Source organism: Hyalella azteca, unplaced genomic scaffold, assembly GCF_000764305.2.
Source record: "Hyalella azteca isolate HAZT.00-mixed unplaced genomic scaffold, Hazt_2.0.2 contig429, whole genome shotgun sequence".
Classification (NCBI taxonomy): Eukaryota; Metazoa; Arthropoda; class Malacostraca; order Amphipoda; family Hyalellidae; genus Hyalella; species Hyalella azteca.
The window spans coordinates 155,896-178,970 of record NW_025930780.1 but is presented as its reverse complement, the minus strand read 5'-3'; the positions used below and the strand labels follow the sequence as shown (position 1 = coordinate 178,970).

At 36.8% G+C, this 23,075-nt stretch overlaps 1 protein-coding gene across 2 annotated transcripts; it reads left to right on the top strand.

Moving 5' to 3' along the window:
• The first annotated feature begins 2,639 nt into the window (after positions 1 to 2,639).
• Positions 2,640 to 11,542, top strand: LOC108672630 (protein abrupt). Of its 2 annotated transcripts, none has more exons than XM_018160335.2 (4): positions 2,640 to 2,798; positions 3,086 to 3,712; positions 4,292 to 4,453; positions 5,306 to 6,517. In XM_018160335.2, exons 1-4 carry the CDS (start codon positions 2,691 to 2,693, stop codon positions 6,248 to 6,250), a joined length of 1,842 nt encoding a protein of 613 aa, XP_018015824.1. In that variant the 5' UTR covers positions 2,640 to 2,690; the 3' UTR covers positions 6,251 to 6,517. The 2 variants fall into 2 exon arrangements, with proteins under 2 accessions (XP_018015824.1, XP_018015833.1); XM_018160344.2 differs by lacking the exon at positions 5,306 to 6,517 and adding an exon at positions 9,543 to 11,542 and having other exon boundaries at positions 2,646 to 2,798.
• The last annotated feature ends 11,533 nt before the right edge of the window (positions 11,543 to 23,075 follow it).

Sequence of the window (23,075 nt, the reverse complement as noted above, 5' to 3'; positions counted from 1 at the left end):
GGACATGGTAATTTCACATGTGCTGATGTCAGTGATGTGCAATGTGCCACAGTGTCACACCCACATGCACATCACATCAGCACATGTGAAATTGTGAACAACTTAACAAGATTAGCATTTAGTACTTTACTGTACTTAGTGTACTCAAGTAGCACACTGCCCTTTTGTACCAGCTGGCAGCTGCCCACTGTGCCCAGCATAATGATACCTAAATGATGGAAGTTTTTGTCTTTTGAGACTGTTCCTCAAGTTTATTTTTTAGTCCTATCACTCCTAGTCCTATGAGGCTATGAGTATGAGTAGCCTAGACCAGCAAAGTATTTAGTATTATGGTACTTATATCATTAATATAATATATATATCACATTATTTTGATATAATGTTAGGTCTTGTTTAGGTTTTATGTCTGCCTTTGAATTTTGACTTTTAAAGTGATTTTATTCATTTTTAGTTTAGTCAAACTGATGATGGAGCTGGACTCCGAAATGTTTTCAATATCGATATGGTGATTTTTTTGGCGTTTTCTTTGCTTTTAAATTCCTTAGTATTATGGATATTGGATTCCAGCATTATCATACATAAATTATTGGTTTAAATCTTGAGCAAATAAAGAAATTGAAAATGAACTGATTATAAAAAATGTCTGATTTGCAATTGCCACTATGTAAGTACTAAGTAGGTACCAGTCTCATATATTATATATATGGCCAATATGGGTTTAGGTTATTTAAGCTGTAAGCACGTATGCACAATACCCATGGTGCAACGTGCAGAGGGTGCAAGGCACAAGCAGCCATAGCGTGATTAGTGTCAAGGTAGTGAGTTTTTTAGACCTTCCATCAAGTTCATTTTTGAGTCCTATAGGCTATATAGTCAAATGGGGTAAGACAGGATCACAGCCTTCATGGGGTAAGAAAGGACCAGCCCATGGTGTGCATTCTAATTGCACTGAATTTAATTTGACAAAAGTATATGTTAGTGCAATCATTGCCCATCATTTCAGTGTTTGTTTCAACCCTCTTCTGCAAATAATGAATTTCTGGCTAATTTTCAAAGAAAACCTATGTAAAGAAGGGTCACAAAATAGTTAGGGGGAAAATCATTGTGTGAAACATGAAAAATAATTATGATCACAACTCTGTGAGAAGGCATGAGCTATGTTTGAAGAAGTGCACCACAAATGCAGTTAGCAAGAAAACTCATGATGTCTGACACTCAAATTATTATCCATTGGTTTTATTACCAAAGTGAAAAATTTTTCAGACAATGACACTAGGTAATGGAATATACAGGACGCATTTAACAGTGCTCTACAATGAACCAAAGCCAACCCACCTTTATTATGCTTAACAAAGTTTTCTCGTGACAAAAACTTCAATGTGACTGATATTATAGTTGACTTCCCGCAACACAAAACAGTAACAAGTGGTTGTTTAATCAAATAATGTATTTCTAGATGGATAATATTGAATATCAGATTTGTACTTTTATTAAAAACCTTGTAACATAAGAATAACCAGTTGGTCCTGTCTTACCCCATGCCTGGTCCCATCTTACCCCAATGGGGTAAGATGGGACCAGCTCACTTTTTTTAATCTTTACAGAAAACTATGTTAGATGCAAAATGTCAGAGTTGTAGCTTAGAAGCCCATTGCATAGATACACCTTGTGATAGGTTTAGGATTTTTTAATTATTCATGGTATAGATGCTACGGGCTTGTTAGTGATTTCGGTCCTGTCTTACCCCATCTGACTATATATGTATTATGTAGACCAGTAAAGTATCCTTGATACCTGCATTATCATACATAAGAAATTGGTTTAAATCGTGAGGAAATTAAAAATTAACTGATTCTAAAAAAATCTATGGTTTGTTACGAGTCACGACACTATGCAAGCAGCTTTGCCAATATATGAATTTTTAGCCCAAAGCATCACCAGCCATTTTCAAGATACATCGGCGGGTAATTTTTAATAAGAAATGCTGCTAACAACTTTGATAGTATATCCCTTACTATCCACGCACTGCATCATCACAACAGATTTCTGGAAAAGCTTCACTGCATCCTGATCCATCCGACAGACTGACGGACCAGAAACCTTACTGTGTGTACTTGCGGTCTTCCAGATTTACAATAATTTCAAAGGAATTTTTAAAATGCAATAATTTCAATCCAAATGTGTTAGCAAGATCTTCTGAAGGCGTAAATTTTGCTGCTGATGCCTTTTGCCTTGCCACTAATCTTTCAATATTCACCCCTTTTTCTGCACCCTGGCACTGGCACAATACCAATTTCATCTGAATTCTGAATATTGCAAGGAGGCTAGGAGCTGGATTGAAAAAGACCTAATTACTTTTTAATTTTTATGTATTTCGAGATGCCTAAAATTTGAATTTATTTGAAGTTTGACTATGGGAGCTGGTAGAATTCATTGGTAAACAAGATTCTTAAGGAGTGATCTGTTTATTTACATTGCCTTTGTTTGATATTTTTTGATAATATTCTGAAATTTAAGCCCTAATTTTTTATGAAAAGCTAAATTAAATGTATAACCTGATAGTTATGGTTGGAAAATGATTTAAAGGTGCATAAAAATTTTCTAATTACCAGTGCTGTTTATACATTTCAGAAATTTAATGTTAATATTGTATACATTTTCTTAGAATTATAGGATGCTATCAAGTCACAATGACTAATGATTTAGATGAAAGCAGCCAGAGCAGCCATTTGCTCTCTTTGAAATGGAACAACCATTTGTCAAATTTCAGGATAGCTATTGCCTCACTACAAGAAAAAGTAAGTCATCTGTTACTGTTTTTCCAGTAAATATTTATCATTAAATTTGTCTGATACCATGGGATATTCATTCAGGTAATGAAAAGCATTGAATTTATACTTCTTGGGTTCTTAATTACATTGAGTCCATTATAATTGAATGACTTTGGAAGCATTCAAAATCATTTCTTGATTCCTTATATGATTACTTTTTTATTTAAATAATTTTTTCCTGATTTTGTTCATCACATCATTTTAACTATAAAAAGGCATTGAAATACTCTTCATTCCTTCCCTGTATTTTTCAGGCTATGCTGAGTGATGCCACCATAGCTTGTGATGGACACCTCTTCCCTGTACACAAGCTGGTCTTATCAACATGCAGTGATTTTTTTGCCCAACTTTTTTCAAGCACTCCATGCAAACATCCTGTGGTAGTGCTACATGATCTACCTCATCAAAACTTCAATTATTTATTGAGCTACATGTATGCTGGTGAAGTAAACGTACCACAGGCTCATCTCCCAACACTCATCAAAGCTGCAGAAACGCTTCAAATCAAGGGACTCGCAGCTCCAGATGAAGAACCAGCTCAGGGCTTGATATCAGTCATTAATAACCATGCTGAGAGGAACTCAAGTTTAAGTGACAAAAATAATTCCAAAATACTCAAGAAAAGAAAGAATTATCTTTCAGGAAGTGCAAGTAACTGTAATCAACAATCGTCTAGTGATAGTATAGATAATGTTTCCAAGCGTTTGAAAAAATCTTTTACAAATGATTTAGGAAGAAGAGAATCATCTCCTGATGAGGTTGTTCTGCAAAATGATCATCAACAGCTGCAGGATAGGGAGTTTTTGGAGATGCAAGATAATGTGAAGGAAGAAAAATCCCCAGACTCTAGTGAACTCCACAATGAATTGTTTGAGGAGCAGGTAACATTTTAGCAGTAATTGCTTTTTCTTCAAATTTGGATACATATTTAGAGCTGATCTATTAATGGGGCTGATTTGTTGTTCTGCAAATTAATCAATAAATCATTTGCATCAAAGTACATTGATGTATTATTTGCAAGACTAGGTATTAATTTCTTTGTAAGTTGCAAAAAAATGTATGAGAGAAAAGAGCTGTGTCTGATTTTGCAGTTTGTACCACCCATATATTATTATCAGCCATTGATCCATAAAGAAATTGAATTAGAGATTTGAAGGCATGCATATTTTTTACCCTAAACATTTAACATTTGGTATTTGAATAAATTCAAATTCCTGTTACTGTTCATAACTAGTACAGAGGTCACAAATCTCCAGCAGCTGAAGTATGTTGTTTTCATGATAAGCACTAGATTGCTTACAATCTGTCAGTCGCCTTCTCAACTAATCTAACGTTTTGCATTCAACTAATCTAATGATCTAACCTATAATCACACATGTCAATTTCTCCACTTAGGGTAATTCTATTAAATCCTTATTGCATTTTCCCAACGCTTTGATGATATTAATTGTCTCTTATAGGGCATCAGAGTTAAAGAGGAGGGCGAGAGTTCTGACCGAGACTTGGACGACTCGGTAGCTCAAGTATGGCAGCAGCAGCAAGGATCCACAGCAGTAAGCTGGAGTAATGAATCTGCCAGCGATCTTTCTTGGCTACCCTTCACTGCTGCTCGCGACAGAATGGTAAGAGACTACATTGTATGTACAACCTCTTTCATTTAACCAGTTATATTGTTTTCAGGAAATCAGGTTGAAGAAATGAGATGGGATGTTAAATGTTACCAGTTCAGCTTAGGTTGAAGATTTAAATTTTATATCACTCAATTTGACGTTTTTTAAGTTCTAAGACCAAACGGATAGCAAATGTCTATTTGATGTTGTTTTAAGACAACTAGACCAATGCCACTGACGATATTAAATGCAATTTCAGTCCTCAATTGTAGTGCTGTCTTCCTTTAACATTAGCTTTATTCAATACGTGACATGAACTGCCTTGTGGGTTAAACTGTAAAACTGATAACTATCGTGAAGCGTGTCTACTAGCAAACGTAGTGAAACTGAAAAAATTCATAGAGTAAAAGATTATTCTTTCTATACACGAATGTTTATTCAGATGACATTCATACTGTGCATTGAGATTGATTCATACAGTAGTACGGTCTTAGACGTTTTGGTTTCATGTTAGCTGTCGACGTGCAGATCATTTCTCTCGATCTTCATGTCATATTCGATTCGTTGTCAACGTCGTAAACTTAAGCTCTAGGTCATGAATTGGTTTCTCTTGAATGAAGCCCGAAGGATGAACGTGTGAAAATTCTGGTGCGATTGTAGGTTTTGTCTTCAAAGTATTGAGATTTTGTTAACCCTTTTTCGTTTGTATTCTAAAATACTCACCACTTTATACTTATCGTCTTTTGTTGGATGTATTATTATTTTTTAATTGTATAAACGCTACTGAATAAAACATGGTAAAGACTAGTTCGTGTTTGAGTTAGCCCTTCCTTCACTAACTGGCTCCCCTCCCTCGGCTCTCAGGGCCTCCTGATGGAGGTGAAGGATCATGGGGAGGGGAGCCTCAGTGATGGTGCCCTTCGCATGTCACGAGCTCAAGTCAATCCTGATGGAGGAGCAGCGTCGGAAGACCTACCTCCTCTGCTGCTCTCGCCGTCCGCTGTCACAAGTTTGACGAGCGAAGCGCCGGTGGACGCGGCCTCAATGGACACCTCGAACAAATCTAACAAGATCAACTGGGCCAGCAGTGACAGCCACAGGAGAAGGACGAGTTTCGATGGATGTAACGGCAGCGACTTGCGAAACTCCTCCTTGATATTTGATGCCAACCGCGGTGAGGGGAAGTCTTTGGTGGGTACTGGAGGTGCATTTAACTTCTTCAGCGGCATGGCGCCCTCGAAGCTGGGGCACGGTAGAGTCGCTCATCGTCAACTTCTGTGTCCTTATCCGCAATGTGGATACGTTACAGATCGCGATTCTTGGCTTAAAACGCACATGAGGAAACACACTGGCGAGCGTCCTTTCTCATGCCCTCACTGTCCTTACCGGTCAGCACAGAAAAGTAATTTGACGGTCCATGTGCGGAAAGTCCACGCCAAAGATCGTGAAGAATTCCAACACTTTAATGCAGTACCGGGAACCTCTGTGCCGTTTGATCGTTGGCCATCCAACGACAGCATGTCAGATCACAGCATGCCCGGACCCCAGCACCCTAGCCACAGCACCATTGAGCAGGCAACCACCAGACCCAGTTCATCTTCGACATCATTTTCTGTAGTTGATCTCCAGTCAGCTCACTTGGATGCTCTTGGTGCGCTGATGAATCTTCCATCGTCTTCTCTTCAGATACCAAGCTTTTCGGAGCAGCTTTCTTCTCCTCCAAATAATTCCACCAGATCGGAAGCAACGTCTCAAGATACAGTCTCCTCCATTGCAGAAGTCCCGCGGCTTAGCAAATCCCAATCGTAAACTTAAGCTTATTTATTGAATGCGTTACAGGAAATATGTGTAGTGTAACGCATATAGTGTAGTGTAACGCAATATGTGTAGTTCTCAAATATCAATATTTCTCAGTATTTCTGGTCTAGGAAAAGTTATTGCACCGATAAAGGCTGCGTCTACATGAAAACACAAAACAAATAATTATTACTTTTACGAGTATAAGTGTTGGTGTTGTGAGGTGTGTGGTTCATTCCTAATTTTCACAGTAATTTTCAGATTATCGGTTCGATTATCGATCATAATTCGATTATCGATCATAATTCGATTATCGATCATAATTCGATAATCGATCATTATTCGATAAATTATGATAATTACCAATCGATTCGATCGATTATCATAATTTTCAGATTATCGGGATAAGCGTCGTAAAGTTTTTGCTGTACATTGTATGATGGAATTCAAATCCCTGAATCGTGCACCTAGATTTAAATACTAACAATACTATTAATCGGTTTCATAATTTACAGTTTTTCGTATTTTTACAGACGCTAATACATCAATTATAGTCATTATGCCCTCATCACGTATGAGTAATAATCGTACAAAGCACGTCATTAATCAAGTGTTAAATATTTAGACTACAATCAACACTTAAGTGATTGATTTCCCACCCTCTCGCTCTCTTCTTCTCTGTGATGATGTCCTGATAAACATGGAGGTAACTGATTAAATTTTAAAAGGTTTGTATTAAAATTATTTGCGTTTCAATTGTATGTCAGCTTGATGGCTGAGTTTTAATTATTCAAATTTATTGCTGAATAATAATGTTCCTTAATTTTACCTCTGCAGATAAATCTGTACACTGCTTGAATCAGCTTGATGGCTGAGTTTTAATTATTCAAATTTATTGCTGAATAATAATGTTCCTTAATTTTGCCTCTGCAGATAAATCTGTACACTGCTTGACAAATGTGTCGACATTTTTGAGTGCCATGTAGAGCTTTTGAGTGCCTGGGAGCTTTGGTTTCAATAATATCTCAATTAACATGAAATGTAATCGTATATTTGCTGAAGATCAAGCACACCGATCAACCTTACCCTGGTGCATTTGTGGGAATCACAGATCAAATGTTTGTGCACTTCATTTTCTGTATGAAGCTTATCAAACAACATTAAGCGTCACATAACCTTTCATGCTGCATTCCTTGGTGTTACAGAGAAAATATTTTATTGGAATATATTTTCTGAGTTAGTTTATGTGAAACAGAATAACAAAGTCACTCGTGCCCATGCACCACAAAAGCGCCTTTGACACCCGGAATGAAGACGCTGTAGTCAATGCAGTAACGTTGTATTCATGTTAACTTTACAGTGGCTGAACATGATTTTAACATGTCAATGCAGTAACGTTGTATTTATTCATGTCAACTTTACAGTGGCTGAGCATGATTTGTACCAAGAATTATACTGAGGTCTAATGGTCTTATTGTGTTTTTGTGTTGCATTGTTCTCCACCCGTTAGCTGCGGCACGTTTAATGGAAATACGGTCCTGTTGCAGCTTGCGCTTGTGAGCGCTAAATGTAAATCCAGGTGTTCATGCAGGATGATATTAGAATTATATTCTTATTTTGCTTCTAGATTTTAGTTCCTCACAATCTAAAGTGTGCTTATTGAAAAATGGTATAGAAGGAAACTTCATAAATAAGCTATCTGTTTGTTTTCTGTTTTGTGTCAAAGAAGTTCTCAGGTCTTGGTATTGAGTCGTGGCTCGTTGTCTAGTTTTAAATATTATTAAGTAGAATCTCCGGTTTATAAAAGGAAATTAAAATTAAGTATTTTATCAGCAGTGGAATATCAAAGAAAGATCATCAGTTTGGGTTATTGAAACTACTGCATATCATCGTTAGATTTAATTGTTTTGTAGTTTGATATAGTGTTAGTTTGCTACGAATGTTCTAGTTAATTATGTTCAAGTTAAATGTTTCAGTATAAATGAATTCACAGCATTTTTTATTCCACCAATAAAAATGTAATTATTACACCACCGTAGAGTTTCTTCTTATCTTTACATTGTTGCGGTATCTTTGATACTTCTATGGAACCGGGAAATTTAATTTTTGTTTTAGGAGATTGCCACACAAACTGATGGTCATTAATGCCGCGCTACTCCTGGGGCCATACTTTCAAAACTCGCTAAGTGAACGTAAGTACTTACGCTCTATTTTCTTGTCTATGATTGATGGATTCTGTTTGGAAGGCCGTCAATGATTGGCTGATGAACTTACGATCTCTTAACTTTTTTTGAAGGTATAGGCCCTGAGATCTGATCTCGTTGCATCTGTGTGATGTTGTTGACGTTGTTTCGTTATAAAATGTTATAATAAATGCGTTGCGTGTATCAAATCAGTCGTGGGGAAAAAAGCATTTTGTTGAATTACCACGGCTTCCAGTTAATATTTTCTCCGTGTTGGAATGTTAAAGTGAATTTTTACGCGACTGAGATAATGATTTTCTCATTCTCGCGGATAATTTTCCATTACAGTATTTACATTGATTTTTTTAAATTGATTCATGTTCAGCTCCTCGTTTCTTGTAACTCAAGGAAATAGTATTCGGAAATTGTTCACTTGTTGAGTATGACTTCTTTATCAGACCACTTGCTTACACTGCACTTTACTTTCGATATGCATGCTAGCGCATTCTAAGGAAACTACGTATGTAATGTTCTTCAGTGTGCCATCTACGTTAAAGAAATGAATTTTAAAATTAATTCGAAGAGAAATAGTATTTATTCTACAGTCTCTTCACACATGAGTAAAGTGTCGTAAATTCGTACATGCTTTTCGTTACAATCCTTCCAGAGATCTTCAGACTTCTGTTCTGGGCCTTGCAGTTATTTCATGATTAGATTTGAGTAGAAAATTTCAAGGTCATATTCAAATGATAAATGATTTTAATTTTCAGTTCTGATCTTCCGAAAACTGGGCATTGACTCGGCATTTTCAGGGCTAGTGAAACGACACCGGAGAATACGTCTTGATGTCGAAAGATTTCTTCTAAACCTTCATTAGATATGATGATCTATTTCATAAAACCGCGGTATATGTGTTAGGATTGAGCTGCTAATAGATGAACTTTTATGCTGATTTAAAGAATGTCAGGTATTGGTAGGGTTTTGAGAATTGCAGCAGTACGAACCTATTGTTATCACTTACGACCAATTACCGGAGACTCCCATAAAGAACGTACAATCTTATGGAATATTGAACTTATTGAACGCAAAAACATTCGAATTTATGCCGTTTTATGTTTTAGGTGTGTTCCAGCGACGCGGACCTGGGAGCCTTCTCAGCCCATAACAGCGATCCTACAACTGTAGTTGCCTCCGCCCAGAACGCCTTCGCGTCCTCCGTAACCAACTCTTCAGTTGTCGCCTCTTCAGACGCTAATGGCGGCTCGGCGTTAACGGAAAATATTCTCACTGCATCAGCTTCTAGAAATTCTGCGTTCAGCGACAGCGATCAGCAGCTTCTGGCTTCTGTTGGACGCTTGGAAGCATTTAGTTGTGCCACCGGCTACCTGCCTCTATCATCATCTGCGTACGATGGCGGAGGCGGCAATTACCGCAAAACTTCATCTTCTCGTATTTCACATATCATGCAGGGCAAGAATACTGCGCGGGAAGAAAGCAGTGTTTATCGCTACAGAGACAAATATTCTCGAAGCAACGGAGAGGACTCGAGTGTTGGTAATGGGAATTTCTCGATGTCCGGATCATCGGCGCGTCATTTAATGTCGTTTGGTGTATCAGGGACGACAGGTATCCATGACTGTCACGTGTGTCTCAAGCATTTCCAGTCCCGAGCTGACGTGGTGAGACACATGCGAACACACACTGGGGAACGTCCCTTCAAGTGTCCCCATTGTGACTACAGCGCCGCGCTCAAAGGCAATCTTAAGAGTCATATCCTGAGCCGACATCCCGATGCCCCAGGTAGTATCGAATCCATGTTACGCAATGTTATACCCCACAAATGATATCAGTGATGGGCATCCCCCTCTTATATTCATGAAGTATACTCTGAAAAATGAACATGACTTTGTCCAAATAACGATGCACTTTTTGCCTAGTGTAGGTTATCGTGACTCAGTTTAGTCCGGAAAAAGAGCGTATTAGCTCTACGTGCAGAAAGTGTATCACTATTTGGAAAGCACGACCCACTAATTTTTTTTAGTTATAGCTTCCATGAGTCGGTCAAATGGAACGTCATGTTCCGGCAGCTAAATTATATTCTCGTTAACAAAATCTTATTAGTTATTATTATCACCGCCGTTTGACCGCGATTATGCATTAGAGAAAAAAAATAATTTGCTCCTGATTATTTATTTATAACGTGGGCAACCTGGAGATTCTCTTGCCGATTTGGTTGCGCTGTGAGTTTGATAAATCTTAATCAAAGTTGTGTTTACATTCAATATGTTGGTTTAACTTTCGATTATTACTTCAATCTTACTGAAGAAAAATAAGAGTATTAATATAGTAGTATTAATTTGGATAGATACTCGTGCAATGAGCAATCACTCAAAGTTTCATATGTAGTATGTATTTTTATGTTATGATACCGGCTACGATATTTGATACTATTTATAATCATGTTATTAAAGCTTCCAGGATTATGCTGACTCTATGGCTGCTTGCAATGCAGTTTTTTGTGCTCTTTAACCCTTAATCTTCTGCTCTTTAACCCTCAATCTTCTGCTCTTTAACCCTTAATCGTCTGCCCGTTAACCCTTAATCTTCTGCTCTTTAACCCTCAATCTTCTGCTCTTTAATCCTTAATCTTCTGCTCTTTAACCCTTAAATTCCTACTCTTTAACACTACTTCCTATATAGTAGATCGCCGGCTCTATGTGATGAATAGCATTGTCATGAATGTGCAAACAAAGGATTAAATTTACACGCAATATTTTATGTTTCAAGTTTATACGTGAATTTTTATGTTTTTTCTCCTAAGTAGCTGGAGTTTCAGTTCAATAGAGCTTTAATGAAGGTGCCCGAGCTCGTCTACTGAGGGCGATAGGTTGTTGAGTGTTGATGTAATGTTCTAGAATAATGTACATGTAGGAAATATTGTTTCTTTGCCCAAGACATTGCAATGTAGTGGAACTAATATCACGGTACAAAATGTAGTATTTGAGGCAGCGATTATGTATTGGAGTGTAATGAGGCAGCGATTAAGTATTGGAGTGTAATGAGGCAGCGATTAAGTATTGGAGTGTAATGAGGCAGCGATTAAGTATTGGAGTGTAATGAGGCAGCGATTAAGTGTTGGAGTGAGGCAGTGATTAAGTATTGGAGTGTAATGAGGCAGTGATTAAGTATTGGAGTGTAGTGAGGCAGCGATTAAGTACGGTACCGTATTGTAGTGTACTGAATTCTGCCTCTGTTTACACTACTTGTATGTGAGTCGCTATCATTACGTTTTGCGAACAGAAATTTTCTCCGTGAGTAGTGTAGGGTGTGGAAATGTCTTTTTTCTTCGATGTGAGACTTTTTCTGTAACTGCAGGAGATACGGAAAATTGATTTTTTTACACCATGTGACTTCGTTTTTGAAAGAAATAAGAAAAGGAAATATGTTGTCCCATGTGACACTTTTTCTTGAAGTTCTCTAGATTTCTGCAATTCGAGTTTCCTTTTTTTTAACTATATTTGCTTCTTCACATTTTTTTCAAGGCAGATATGAAAAAAGTTTCAATAGCGTTAATTTTTCCTTCGCCACGGGCATTGTTGACGAATTTAATGGTAATGCAAATAATGCCTCACAGTTATCGTTTTTATCAAGATTTATGAACCCATGCATGCTGTGAGGTAAAAGTACAGAGTCCGACATGAACAATGTTTCTGTGAACGTATTTCTGGTAGTACCTATATTATTCAATGTATTGATTCTCTCATAATGGACGCTCTTTCACCCTCGAGCCTGGCTCCGTGTCTTTATTATTTGATATGAATCGCGTCAAGTAATCATTAAGATGAAGCATCGGTAGCTATTGTTGTCTTAGACCGACTCAACGGTGATCCTCATAAGGTTGTTTATTTTTAAAGTAACGCTTTTCAGTGCCCAACCTCCTTGTACTTCTGTTATCGCGTCTAGCTTTATTTAAATACGTTGCATCGCTCGTTGTACATGTTTATAGTTGGCCGTATGTATATAATGTTCCGCCGTTTCTCAAAAGGATTAATTTGTTGTTATTTTATTTCTTATTTTGTTATATGTCTAGCGTCGTAGTACAGATGCTGTATTCTTTGTGCCACTCGCGTCTCATTCACCCTATTTATAGTGACGCTCTTCAAACTAATGTACTTTAACGAGTGTTTCAATGCATGGTTTCACGAAGCCGTTTTTTCGGATGCTGGACTTTTTAATTACATTCGCTTTCCTATCGTTTTCATTCATTGGAAGACTTTTAATTGGAGGTAAAAATGAAAATGAATTTATATTCAGAAATATAAGTCTTTTTTTATATTGCTGTCTAAAATTAATTGATAAATGAATGTTGTTTACACGTAAATCACAAAATGTACTTCGACACATCGATCACTTATTCAAAATTATTCATCGAAAATACCAAATATAAGATTATATCTACCAGTGCTTAAATAGAACTAGGGTTGTTGATAGTTCCAACCAAACACTTTCACTCTAGGGTTGTTGATAGTTCCAACCAAACAGCTTTAACTACGGTTGTTGATAGTTCCAACCAAATACTTTCACTAGGGTTGTTGATAGTTCCAACCAAACACTTTCACTCTAGGGTTGTTGATAGTTCCAACCAAACAGCTTTAACTACGGTTGTTGATAGTTTCAACCGAACACTTTCCCTAGGGTTGTTGATAATTTCAGCCAAACACTTTTAATTGGGGTTGTTGATAGTTCCAACCAAACACTTGTAACTCCGGTTGTTGATAGTTCCAACCAAACAGTTTTCACTAGGGTTGTTGATAGTTCCAACCAAACACTTTTAACTCCGGTTGTTGATAGTTCCAACCGAACACTTTCACTACAGTTGTTGATAATTCCCACTAAACACTTTCACTGGGGTTATTGATAGTTCCAACCAAACACTTTTAACTACGGTTGTTGATAGTTCCAACCAAACACTTCCACTATTGGGTTGTTGATAGTTCCAACCAAACATTTTTAACTAGGGTTGTTGATCGTTCCAACCGAACACTTTCACTAAGGTTGTTGATAGTTTCAACCAAACACTTTTAACTACGGTTGTTGATAGTTCCAACCAAATACTTTCACTAGGGTTGTTGATAGTTTCAACCGAACACTTTCCCTAGGGTTGTTGATAGTTCCAACCGAACACTTTCACTACGGTTGTTGATAGTTCCAGCCGAAAACTTTAACTCCGGTTGTTGATAGTTCCAACCAAACACTTTAACTCCGGTTCTTGATAGTTCCAACCGAAAACTAGGGTTGTTTATAGAAGCAGTTGTCGTAGATGCCATGGAATGCATCGCTGCCCAAGGGCCTGTCAGGCACGATCTGCATGAGCAGAGCTATGAACGTCACCGTCACCCCCAGCAGCGACACCAGCGACTCGCTTCCCAGTCTGATGACGTGACGCGAGGTGACGTTAGAAGATATTTTTTAAGGTAACTCTAAGATTAAATATGTTTGCAGTCAAATAATATTGAAGCTAAATGTCCTGTAAGTTATTTTTTGCCCTGAATGCAGTGGTTAAGTGTTCATAAAGCAAATCAGAATAATGCTTGATGTACGCGGTAAAGTTGTTCAGGAAATTAAAGTCCTGTGCTAAAGATGGAATGAAAATTCTAATGATTCAATAACTTTACTGAATTTAAGTTTAGATTAACGCCTATATTTGTCGAGCAAAAGTTATTGTGAGAAGAAGGCTCGACGTTCTACTTTTAAATATTGTTTTCATTTAATACGCCTAGTTTGAAGGGGATAAGGGTCCAAACCCCGTTAGGTGTTTGAAATATTTTTTCTGGCCTATGGTCGGATACTTTTTAGACAGGCCTCGTATAATAAGCAAATAATTTAATGCCCATGCAAAGGTCAGAGACGGTGTGAATGTTAAAGCTTATTTAAAGTGAGCTCAATACTAATGTGTAGCTCCTTAAAATATGAACTGTTAAAAATATTTAACGCATCTGAAACTTCAATATCAAGACTCACCTTCCCAGTCCCCAAATTTGAAGTTCAGCTCTTCTAGCTTCCATCCTCGCCAGAAGAAGACCCATCCTTCTTTGGCAGGATAATTTTGATTCCTTTGATCCTTTCTTATTAGCAAAAGGCTTGCAATAATTATTTTTGGTGCCATCTTCGTTACCATCGTTTTCATTCTTTTGTCCGTGGTGCCGCAAGGATTGGCCAAACATGGGACTGACGGATAGAAGGTTTTTATTTAACTTGAGATCAGATTCGTGATCGAGGCTCGAACGTTTCAGTGGAGAGAAATTTGATTCACTTCTTGGCAACGAAACTAAATGAGTGGATGTTTTCTTGCTCCTAGTATTGTATTTTTGTCTGTCCCGTGTCATATTTCCATCTATGATCCAGTCTTGGCTGGTTGAATTCTTGGGAACTAGAGAAGAGGTCTGGTGTAGCTCTGTAGACTGCATAACCACCAGCGGCACCTCAATGTCTTCTACATTCTCAACGATTCGAGGTTGATTGCGAACTAGATGTTCTGAAATGTCGAAAATGAAGTTTGGAGAGCGCGAAAGCTGCAGGTTTTGAAGGATTGTATTTTGTTCCAAAATGCTTGTGTTATAATTGGACGAATGATCTCCAATCTTCTGGTTCGTGTTCTCAGTCGGGAAACTAGAGGTCAAGTCGTTGGTGATTTCCTCCGCTTGCTTTTCCGTCCGAGTGCTGCAGTCAGACTCCGAAATTATAATTTTTGGAATCACAAACTTTGTGCAAAATGTATCTTTGTTTCTGGCTTTCTCAACTGATAAATTTCGGCCGTTCTCTAAAATGGTATTTTTCAATTGTAGGTAGTTTTCTCCTGTTCGTTGTATCCTTCCATTGTTCTTTTTCTCTTTGGCCATGCAGATTTGTACAGCTCCAGAATTTGTACTTTCGTTTCGCCTCAATTTTGGTTTGTTATTGAGATTAGCTGCGTATGAAATCCTCATCTCTTGCTCTACGTTCAATTTTGCAATATTTTTCGGAGACATTTTATTTCTGGGGTGGTTCACGTTCGACCGTAGTACCCCTCGTTCCATTCGACACGATTTTCTTGCTGATTCGTCCAAAGCTTGTTTTTTGATAACAACTCCAGAACTGATTATTTTAACATCTGATCCATCGGTTTTATATTGCGGTGCAATTTGCATTTTTGCCGACTTCTCGCTTACTCCACCATCACACTGATTGATTGATCCTCTTGCAGATTTCGATAGGTTATCAACTTGGGTAATATTCCTCGAATTCTGTATTGAACCTTCAATAGATCTCGTGTCGTTGCTGAATGGCAGCTGTCCATTTGTAAATATGTATGCAAGGTGTTCCCAAGCGTTGTTAACTACTGGACTCTTCATCATTTCTCTACTCTCCTCGTGCCGGTTGCGGAGAAACGATATAGAACCCGTTTGAAAGTGGAGAAAACTTTTCAAAATTCCATTGGACATAAGTTTTAGACGCATTTCCTTTCCTCTTGTTCTTGAGACGACGCTTTTGTCTATTGGACTTTTATGGTCGCATTTCTGGCCACGATCTAGGCTGGATGAAGAAGCTGTCTTCACATCGTATTCTTCGTCAACGCATTCATCGAGTCCACGATGAACCTCAAGGTGACAAATAGTGGTGTGTTGTTCAGATTTTTCTTTACTTTTCGGATAACTAGAACTGGTGTTGTTAGGTTTATTGACCTTGATCTTGTTATGCGCGTTAGATATTTCTCCTTTCGATTTGTCTTCTGTCTCGTTGGCGCGTTGGGATGACGTTGTATTCATTCGTCTCTTGCGTGTATTAGTGACTGAAGAATAATATACCTTCAGCAATGCATGATGAACTCGCCAGTACTGGAAGTAAATTATCGTTATTTATCGTCTGCCATCAGTATAAATAACGTTTGCACCGTAATTATTTATATCATGAGTCCTCCCCGTGTTTATAATGCTCCATTTAATAAGATACCGATGGAGCACTCAACTGGTTTCAAGACATGAACATTGAAAGACGTGAATCATGAACACGCGCTTATTAGTGTTGCTTTCAATTATAACAATTGAGCCTGCGTTGCCCGGGATATATATTCCATGAACTTCAACAATCACAATATCCATAATTTCAACATTCCGAATCGTTTCATCCCAGACCCGAGAAACATTTCTGAACTAAAGTAATTTTTGTAATCACGAAGATACATCTTCAACGTACTCGTATATTTCCATTTTAAAATCGTTTTGGGGGTATTAAGGAAATTTGAATTTTATTGATAGTGGACGCAGATTAAATAAATAAAATTACAAAAAATTAAATGTGATTCCAACCCCGATCCCAACCCCATGTTCTGAAATGTTTCCTCTAGAATAAAAAATGTCCGATCTAGGACAACAGGATACGGATCGTGGATTCGCGCTTATGCAGCTGATGATGGGTTTCAAACTAACTCACAAACATGACCAACAAATATATGATATTTTCGTCACGGTTTCTTAGCGAGTTTGTTGCTTAGAGCCAGGAAAATATTATATAAAATTTTAATATTTATATATACATAATATCTATATTATAAAATATAATATCCCCCCAAATAAAAATATTTTGGGGGAAGACAGTCGAATTTAGGAAAGTAAAATGTGATTTTTATTTTGATCAGTGTACGTATATTCAAGAATAAAACGCTAAATTTTTATTTGAGGATGAAATACACGAGTTAAATGAGATTTCTAATCTAAACGTAGGTTCGAGCATAATTTTTAATTAACGTACTTTAGTTTGAAAATTCTTAAAAGGATCCGGAATGACGGGATTCGCGATTAGGGGATTCTGAATTGCGGGATTTGGGATTAAGGGATCCCGAATGACGTTATTCTAGTTGGCGGGATTCGGATAGCAGGATTCTTAAATTGCAAGTATGATCCATCCCGGTAACGCCGAGCTAACCTGCAAATGACGATGAAGACGAATACAATGAACCATGAAATTTATGTGCAAGTACCTGCTCTGAGAGACCATCTCCGCAGCTGCACAGTAAGTAGAGTCTGAAAATAATTTCTACGCTCGGGATGAGAGTGCAGATGAACAACTCCAGGCACTTGCCCTTTAGGTCGATGATGGCTGTTAGGACATAGCAGTTCGCCAGCATCTGGCACAGGAACAACGTTCGACGCACCAGCAAGGTCGCCGAGAACGCCTGTGTGTAAAAATGTCCGTGTAATTAATTCATGTCCGAAACTGCATGTCATTTGACTTGATTTATCTAAATAATCACAAATCTATGATATATTCACTCAGAAAAATTAACCAGTCATATTGTTCAAATGGTGTCACACTTTCTTACCCCACAGATCAAATTGTGGTCTTAGCTTTTATATACGCTCTTTTATCGGGCTAAGCAAGGTCAGAATGACCCACACATGTTCGAATAGTTTATCGCTATTGGACAAAATCTCACTTATTTCTCTGAGTGTTTGTATGGCTCAATCAGTCGCTTTTTTCTAATCGGTTAAAATCAAATAAATGATGGAGTATATCTTTGCCACAACATCCACATTGTTCATGTTCGGAAATATTGGAAATAGTAACCATTTTTCACTTGAGGACCATAATGTATAGGATGTATAAAATAAATTATAGGAGAATATAGTATAAATAGGAAAAATAAAAAATGTATAATAATATAAATTCTCATTTCCTTAGAGAAATACAAGAAATTTATAGGAGGAATCGTGTTGTAAAGGAGAAATTACACTTTTTACATACCTCATTGAAGAAGACTGTAGTTTCGTAAATTGTTTTAAGTTTAAATTCTAGCTGTTGGGATTTTTTACCAGTCCAGTGCTTCGTGTTGCGTATTGATTGCTCAGCAAGTCGATACGTGTTGTTGAGAGCACGTGTTATGCAAATCACGTACATGTCAAGTAGTCCTGGTGTAAATATTGATGTGAATAATGCCACTGTTATACCATATGCTTCAGGCGGCATCACAATAAATAGGAGAAACAAATTTAACAAACTGTATAGTACTGTCACCACAGGCGCTATCATGTACATCGGATGTCCTTCAAACTTGTGCTGCTGAAGAGACAGTAAAAAGTTCCTCAACTTTTCCTTTTCACGGACTGCTCGAATGTAGATCCCGAGAGTGTACAGATGCATCATCAGGTACGGAAATGTGTAAATCCGGAACCACGGCGGGAGGCTTTGTCCGAAGTAAAACCATAATGTGTAGAGTGTAGCCGCAAAAGTTGCCGTTGCGTGCAATAATGTGAAAAATAGTTTTGTTTTGATTAGTTTGCTGATATCTTCGATAGAGAAGATAAGGACTCCATTCACTGACAAAACTGTGTGTATCAGCCAGAAGTGAGACGTGACGTCCGCCTTTCGACGATGAAATTCTCTTTCGGGAGCTGATTGTGACGAATCCCGGCATTTCGTTTCCTCGTCGCTATTGCGCGGACTAACGTCGTTGCCGAAGACCACTGAACATGGACCGCTACATCCTTTCCTAAAACTGCTGTTGAGACGTGACCTCCGTCTGAAGGAGCTGACACTCGCACAGTCTAATTCTTGAGATGGACCATCAGAAGGCCTCCTGCCGGGCGAACTTTTTTCAGCATCATTTGGACTCAGAGTGGGAAGATTGTTGGCAGCGAGGACCAGTTCATCCTTCCAGTTACCCATGCTATTCGACCTTCGTTTTAATCCTGTTTGTTCTTCAGCTGAACCGTTCCACAGGTTACTTCTTGAAATAGTCGAGTTGAGAATTTTTTCATTCATTGTATGATAGTTGTTTCCCTTAGAAATATCCTTGATAATTGCTGATGTCAGCCACTGGAATTCCTCCTTCGTTTCTATCGTAAGGTTCACTCTAGAATTAGACGATTCTTTCTTTAACAGTATTGACTTGGCATCATCAGTGTCAACGGTCGAATGCTGAATCTCGTTTTTTCCAGCTTGCAAAAGATTTAGAGTTTTTAATGTTGAGGTATCAGCGGTTTTTGCGTTTCTAAAAAGTTTTCCGACATCTTGCAAGTAAGTGTCATGAGCTTCGATTTTTTGTTTTGACTGAGTTTTCGAGTTTCCTGCAGCCACGCTCAAACTATCATCATGATTATTGTTGTTCCTTCCCATTGTTATGGAAGTTTCATCCCTTTGCAATATATTATGAAACCTGACCTTGCTTCTGAAACAAATTCCTTGATCTGCATCGTATTCTTCTCTTTCTTTTGATCCTTTTTGCCTGTTTACCTCACAGGCTATGTGGAACGCAAGAACGTTATCGGACATTTCCCTTGCTGATTCTTTGAGAGAGTCTGTAGCTCCTTCAGTGATCAATGTAGTCGTTGATTCTAAATTTAAGATATTTTTTTCTTTGCCCGTTTTTATTTTTTCCACTGCTCCGTCAACCTTTGTTTCTGTAATCACCTTATTTATCGTGTTGGGTAGTAGCACAGTTCCATTTCCGACATTCTGCCTCTCAAACCTGGCTGCACAGCCAACGCTTGTACTTCCATTTTCATGCTTGTACATTTTTTCATTGACCGTTTTATCCTCTTCCGTAAGTCAAATTATTCATCACTCGATCCCAAGCCAAGCGTTCGTTGCTGTTTTCCAAATCTTTTTCGCTATAAAAAAGAGATATTGTTCCATGTTAATCAAACCCAACATTTTTGGTTATTTCCCACATTTATCTCCATCAATTATTTAATATTTCAGGACTGAATTTGCTTTGATATATTTCATCCTTTACTTGCAGAGACTTTAATTTATTTCTGCAAGTGCTTTCATACACCTCGCGGCCTTTGTCTACTTACCTGCCAATGGACGGCAGTAGTGCAAAATGTTCACTCAATTTTCTTACACTAATATATTCTATATTTTTTTGTACCGTTGTGAACTGCTTGTTACAGTACAGTAGGCATTTCTTGCTTAGCTCAGATTATAATGCAATGGATGATTAACGAGTTATTTTAATTCTTACAATGAATTCTGTTTAGAAATAAGCTCGATTATTGTATTATGTATTACCAATTATTATCGTTAGTTGTTCAATTTCAATGTTGTTCAATAGTGGTTCAATGTTCATTCTTTAAAGTTACCATATTTTTTCTGTATTTAGTTCTGTGTTGAAATAAGATAAGAGATTGTATTTTTAATACTCGTTCAAATGATTAACGTAATGAATAAATTAAAGAAAAATTAATTTTTTTACAAAATAACGTGAATCTGCTTCAATAGTACAAAGGCAAATCGATACTATTTCATATCTTAAAGTCACTTTGAAAACTGATTGTTATTCTATTTAATTAAACATTTATTATTTATATAAATTAAAACAAATCAAGTCACTAGATGGAAATCCCTGTACATCTCTATAACTGACTGTAATAGTGATGGAAATGTTCTGAAATTAAGGCTTATGCGTCCTTCGTAAGCGATTCAACTAATGCGCTGAAAATTTTCAGATTTTTAACACGTAAATTTAGTTAAAACGCACATTATTTTAGCTCAAATTTTAGAGAGAATAATGCGCTGGAATACAAATATTTATGAATACGTTCAGTTTCAAATTTATGTTATGTCCAGATATGGATAATGTTCTAGCCCATTTCATTTTTTTGTTTTTAATTCAACGCTCTAAATAGCTAGTATTTTATAGTTTGGATTATAGACGAATAGACAATCAGGAAAACCTATAAATATACTGACAATATTTACTGTAGTGTTTTAAAATGAAATATTTTCGTAATATTTTCATATAAATCGGGTAGCCAATTTGAACTAATGAAGTTCAAATTCGATAAAAAAAAAATTAAAAATTAGATTTGATAAAAATCGATAAAAATTAGATTTGATGTTAGCTAATAATCGCAACACGAAACAATTGAACGATGGACCCTTAGCACGACGAAGCTGCCGCAGTTGTTGGGGCTGTGTTTTATAAGGCTTTCATCTTTCTCGTATCGTCGTGATGGTCGACTTATCGTCATGATGATGGACATATCGTGATGGATTTATCGTTATTATGGACACGCTTAATGTGTGTGTAGCTGATGGTATCATAGAACTCGAGTACTGAACAAACTTGGTCATCAAATTTATCGATGAAATCAGGTAGCGAAATCATACTTGATTTAATTACGATTTTTATTCACGGTATTCAGTAAGCCCTGATTTATATTCAAGTTTTTGCACTTCTAGCGCGTTGATCCATCAAAAGCTATTTTGATGTTGTAATATGTAAATAGTTGATATATAAATATCTTCACATGTTCATTAGAATACATGAATGCATGTGAACTCAAATACAGCATCTCAATTTTTTCTATCATAAGCGCTATACCTTTCACTGAATGGTGGATGCGTATCTGTAAGGAAACATTATGCTCACTATTACTGTCAGAGTATAACTGTCAGCTAATAATTGATTATTTGTACTATGCATGTAGTTTTTAACGATGTAGTTTATTTTACAGAGTCGTGCCATGAAAAACAACCCGTATAATTTTAGGCATTCCCAACTTATTCTATATTAAAGCAGTATTGGAAAACAAGCTTGTGAGATATCCAGCTTGTTATGTTTTCCTTTCTAATGGGCAAGATAATGTGTTTTCATTAACCACACCGACCTTTATCGTTTATCAACGTGCTAATGGACCCTGATTGAGTTAACGTTGAATATTCTTCGTTCTGGTACGGAAACATTATTATTATATTATTGATGTTATTAATATTATTATTATATTAAATTATTTGTGTATTATTATTATATTACATTATTTGTGTTATTTCTCGTATGTTTCTTCATATTTGGTAATGACATGGGTTTTTAAGAGCAACATAACAAGCACTATATACGAATATAGAATCAGCTAATTTCTCTATGGGAATTTAAAGCTTAATAATGTTCTTAACATGCGAGGAATGCGTCGAAAGATTTTTACAATCATGAGTTCATGCAGCGCCTAATTCAAAATCATGAGCTCAGTGCCTTATTCAAAATCTGTGAATCTTGATGTACTTATCAAGTTTGTGCCATGTTATAAAATTTGAATAAGTATTGAGGACTTACTTATTATGCACTTTCATATAGATTAAAATATTCTATATACCGAAACTTAATACATACTAACTCTATATCAACTATTAACTTAATACTAAGCTCACAAGCGCTCACACGGCCGCTGTGAAGCTCAATAATTAATGATGATATAAAAAATTTATGAAAATATTCCAAGGAATTAAAACACCATCCTCTTGAGAAATTTTTATGATGAAATTTTACTACCACGTATAAAAGCATCTCAACCGCAAATAATTCAGTAACGAGGCCAATTGTTTGGCTGAATGATGTCATTTATGGTGAGTCACTTAATTTAGGCTTCAAAAATGGTTATTCAGAAACTACACTGGTTATTTAATTAATTAGGAATCAAATTTTAACTCAATCATCCATCATCAATTCTATAATTTATTATTTTACGTTTACCTTTAAAATGTTGATCCTTAAATTGTGGTGAATCAATAAAACTTCAAAAAAAGGATGTTTAAAAATACACTGATCATTTAGGAATCAAATTTTGACTCAATGAACCATCATGAATACTAAAATTTATTATTTTACGTTTACCTTG

Excerpts from the sequence above, each read along its gene's own strand:
- LOC108672630 (XM_018160335.2), top strand. The coding sequence starts at position 2,691 with ATGACTAATGATTTAGATGAAAGCAGCCAGAGCAGCCATTTGCTCTCT. Across the intron at positions 2,799-3,085 it reads TTGCCTCACTACAAGAAAAA|GCTATGCTGAGTGATGCCAC; the intron begins GTAAGTCATCTG and ends TGTATTTTTCAG. Across the intron at positions 3,713-4,291 it reads ATGAATTGTTTGAGGAGCAG|GGCATCAGAGTTAAAGAGGA; the intron begins GTAACATTTTAG and ends TGTCTCTTATAG.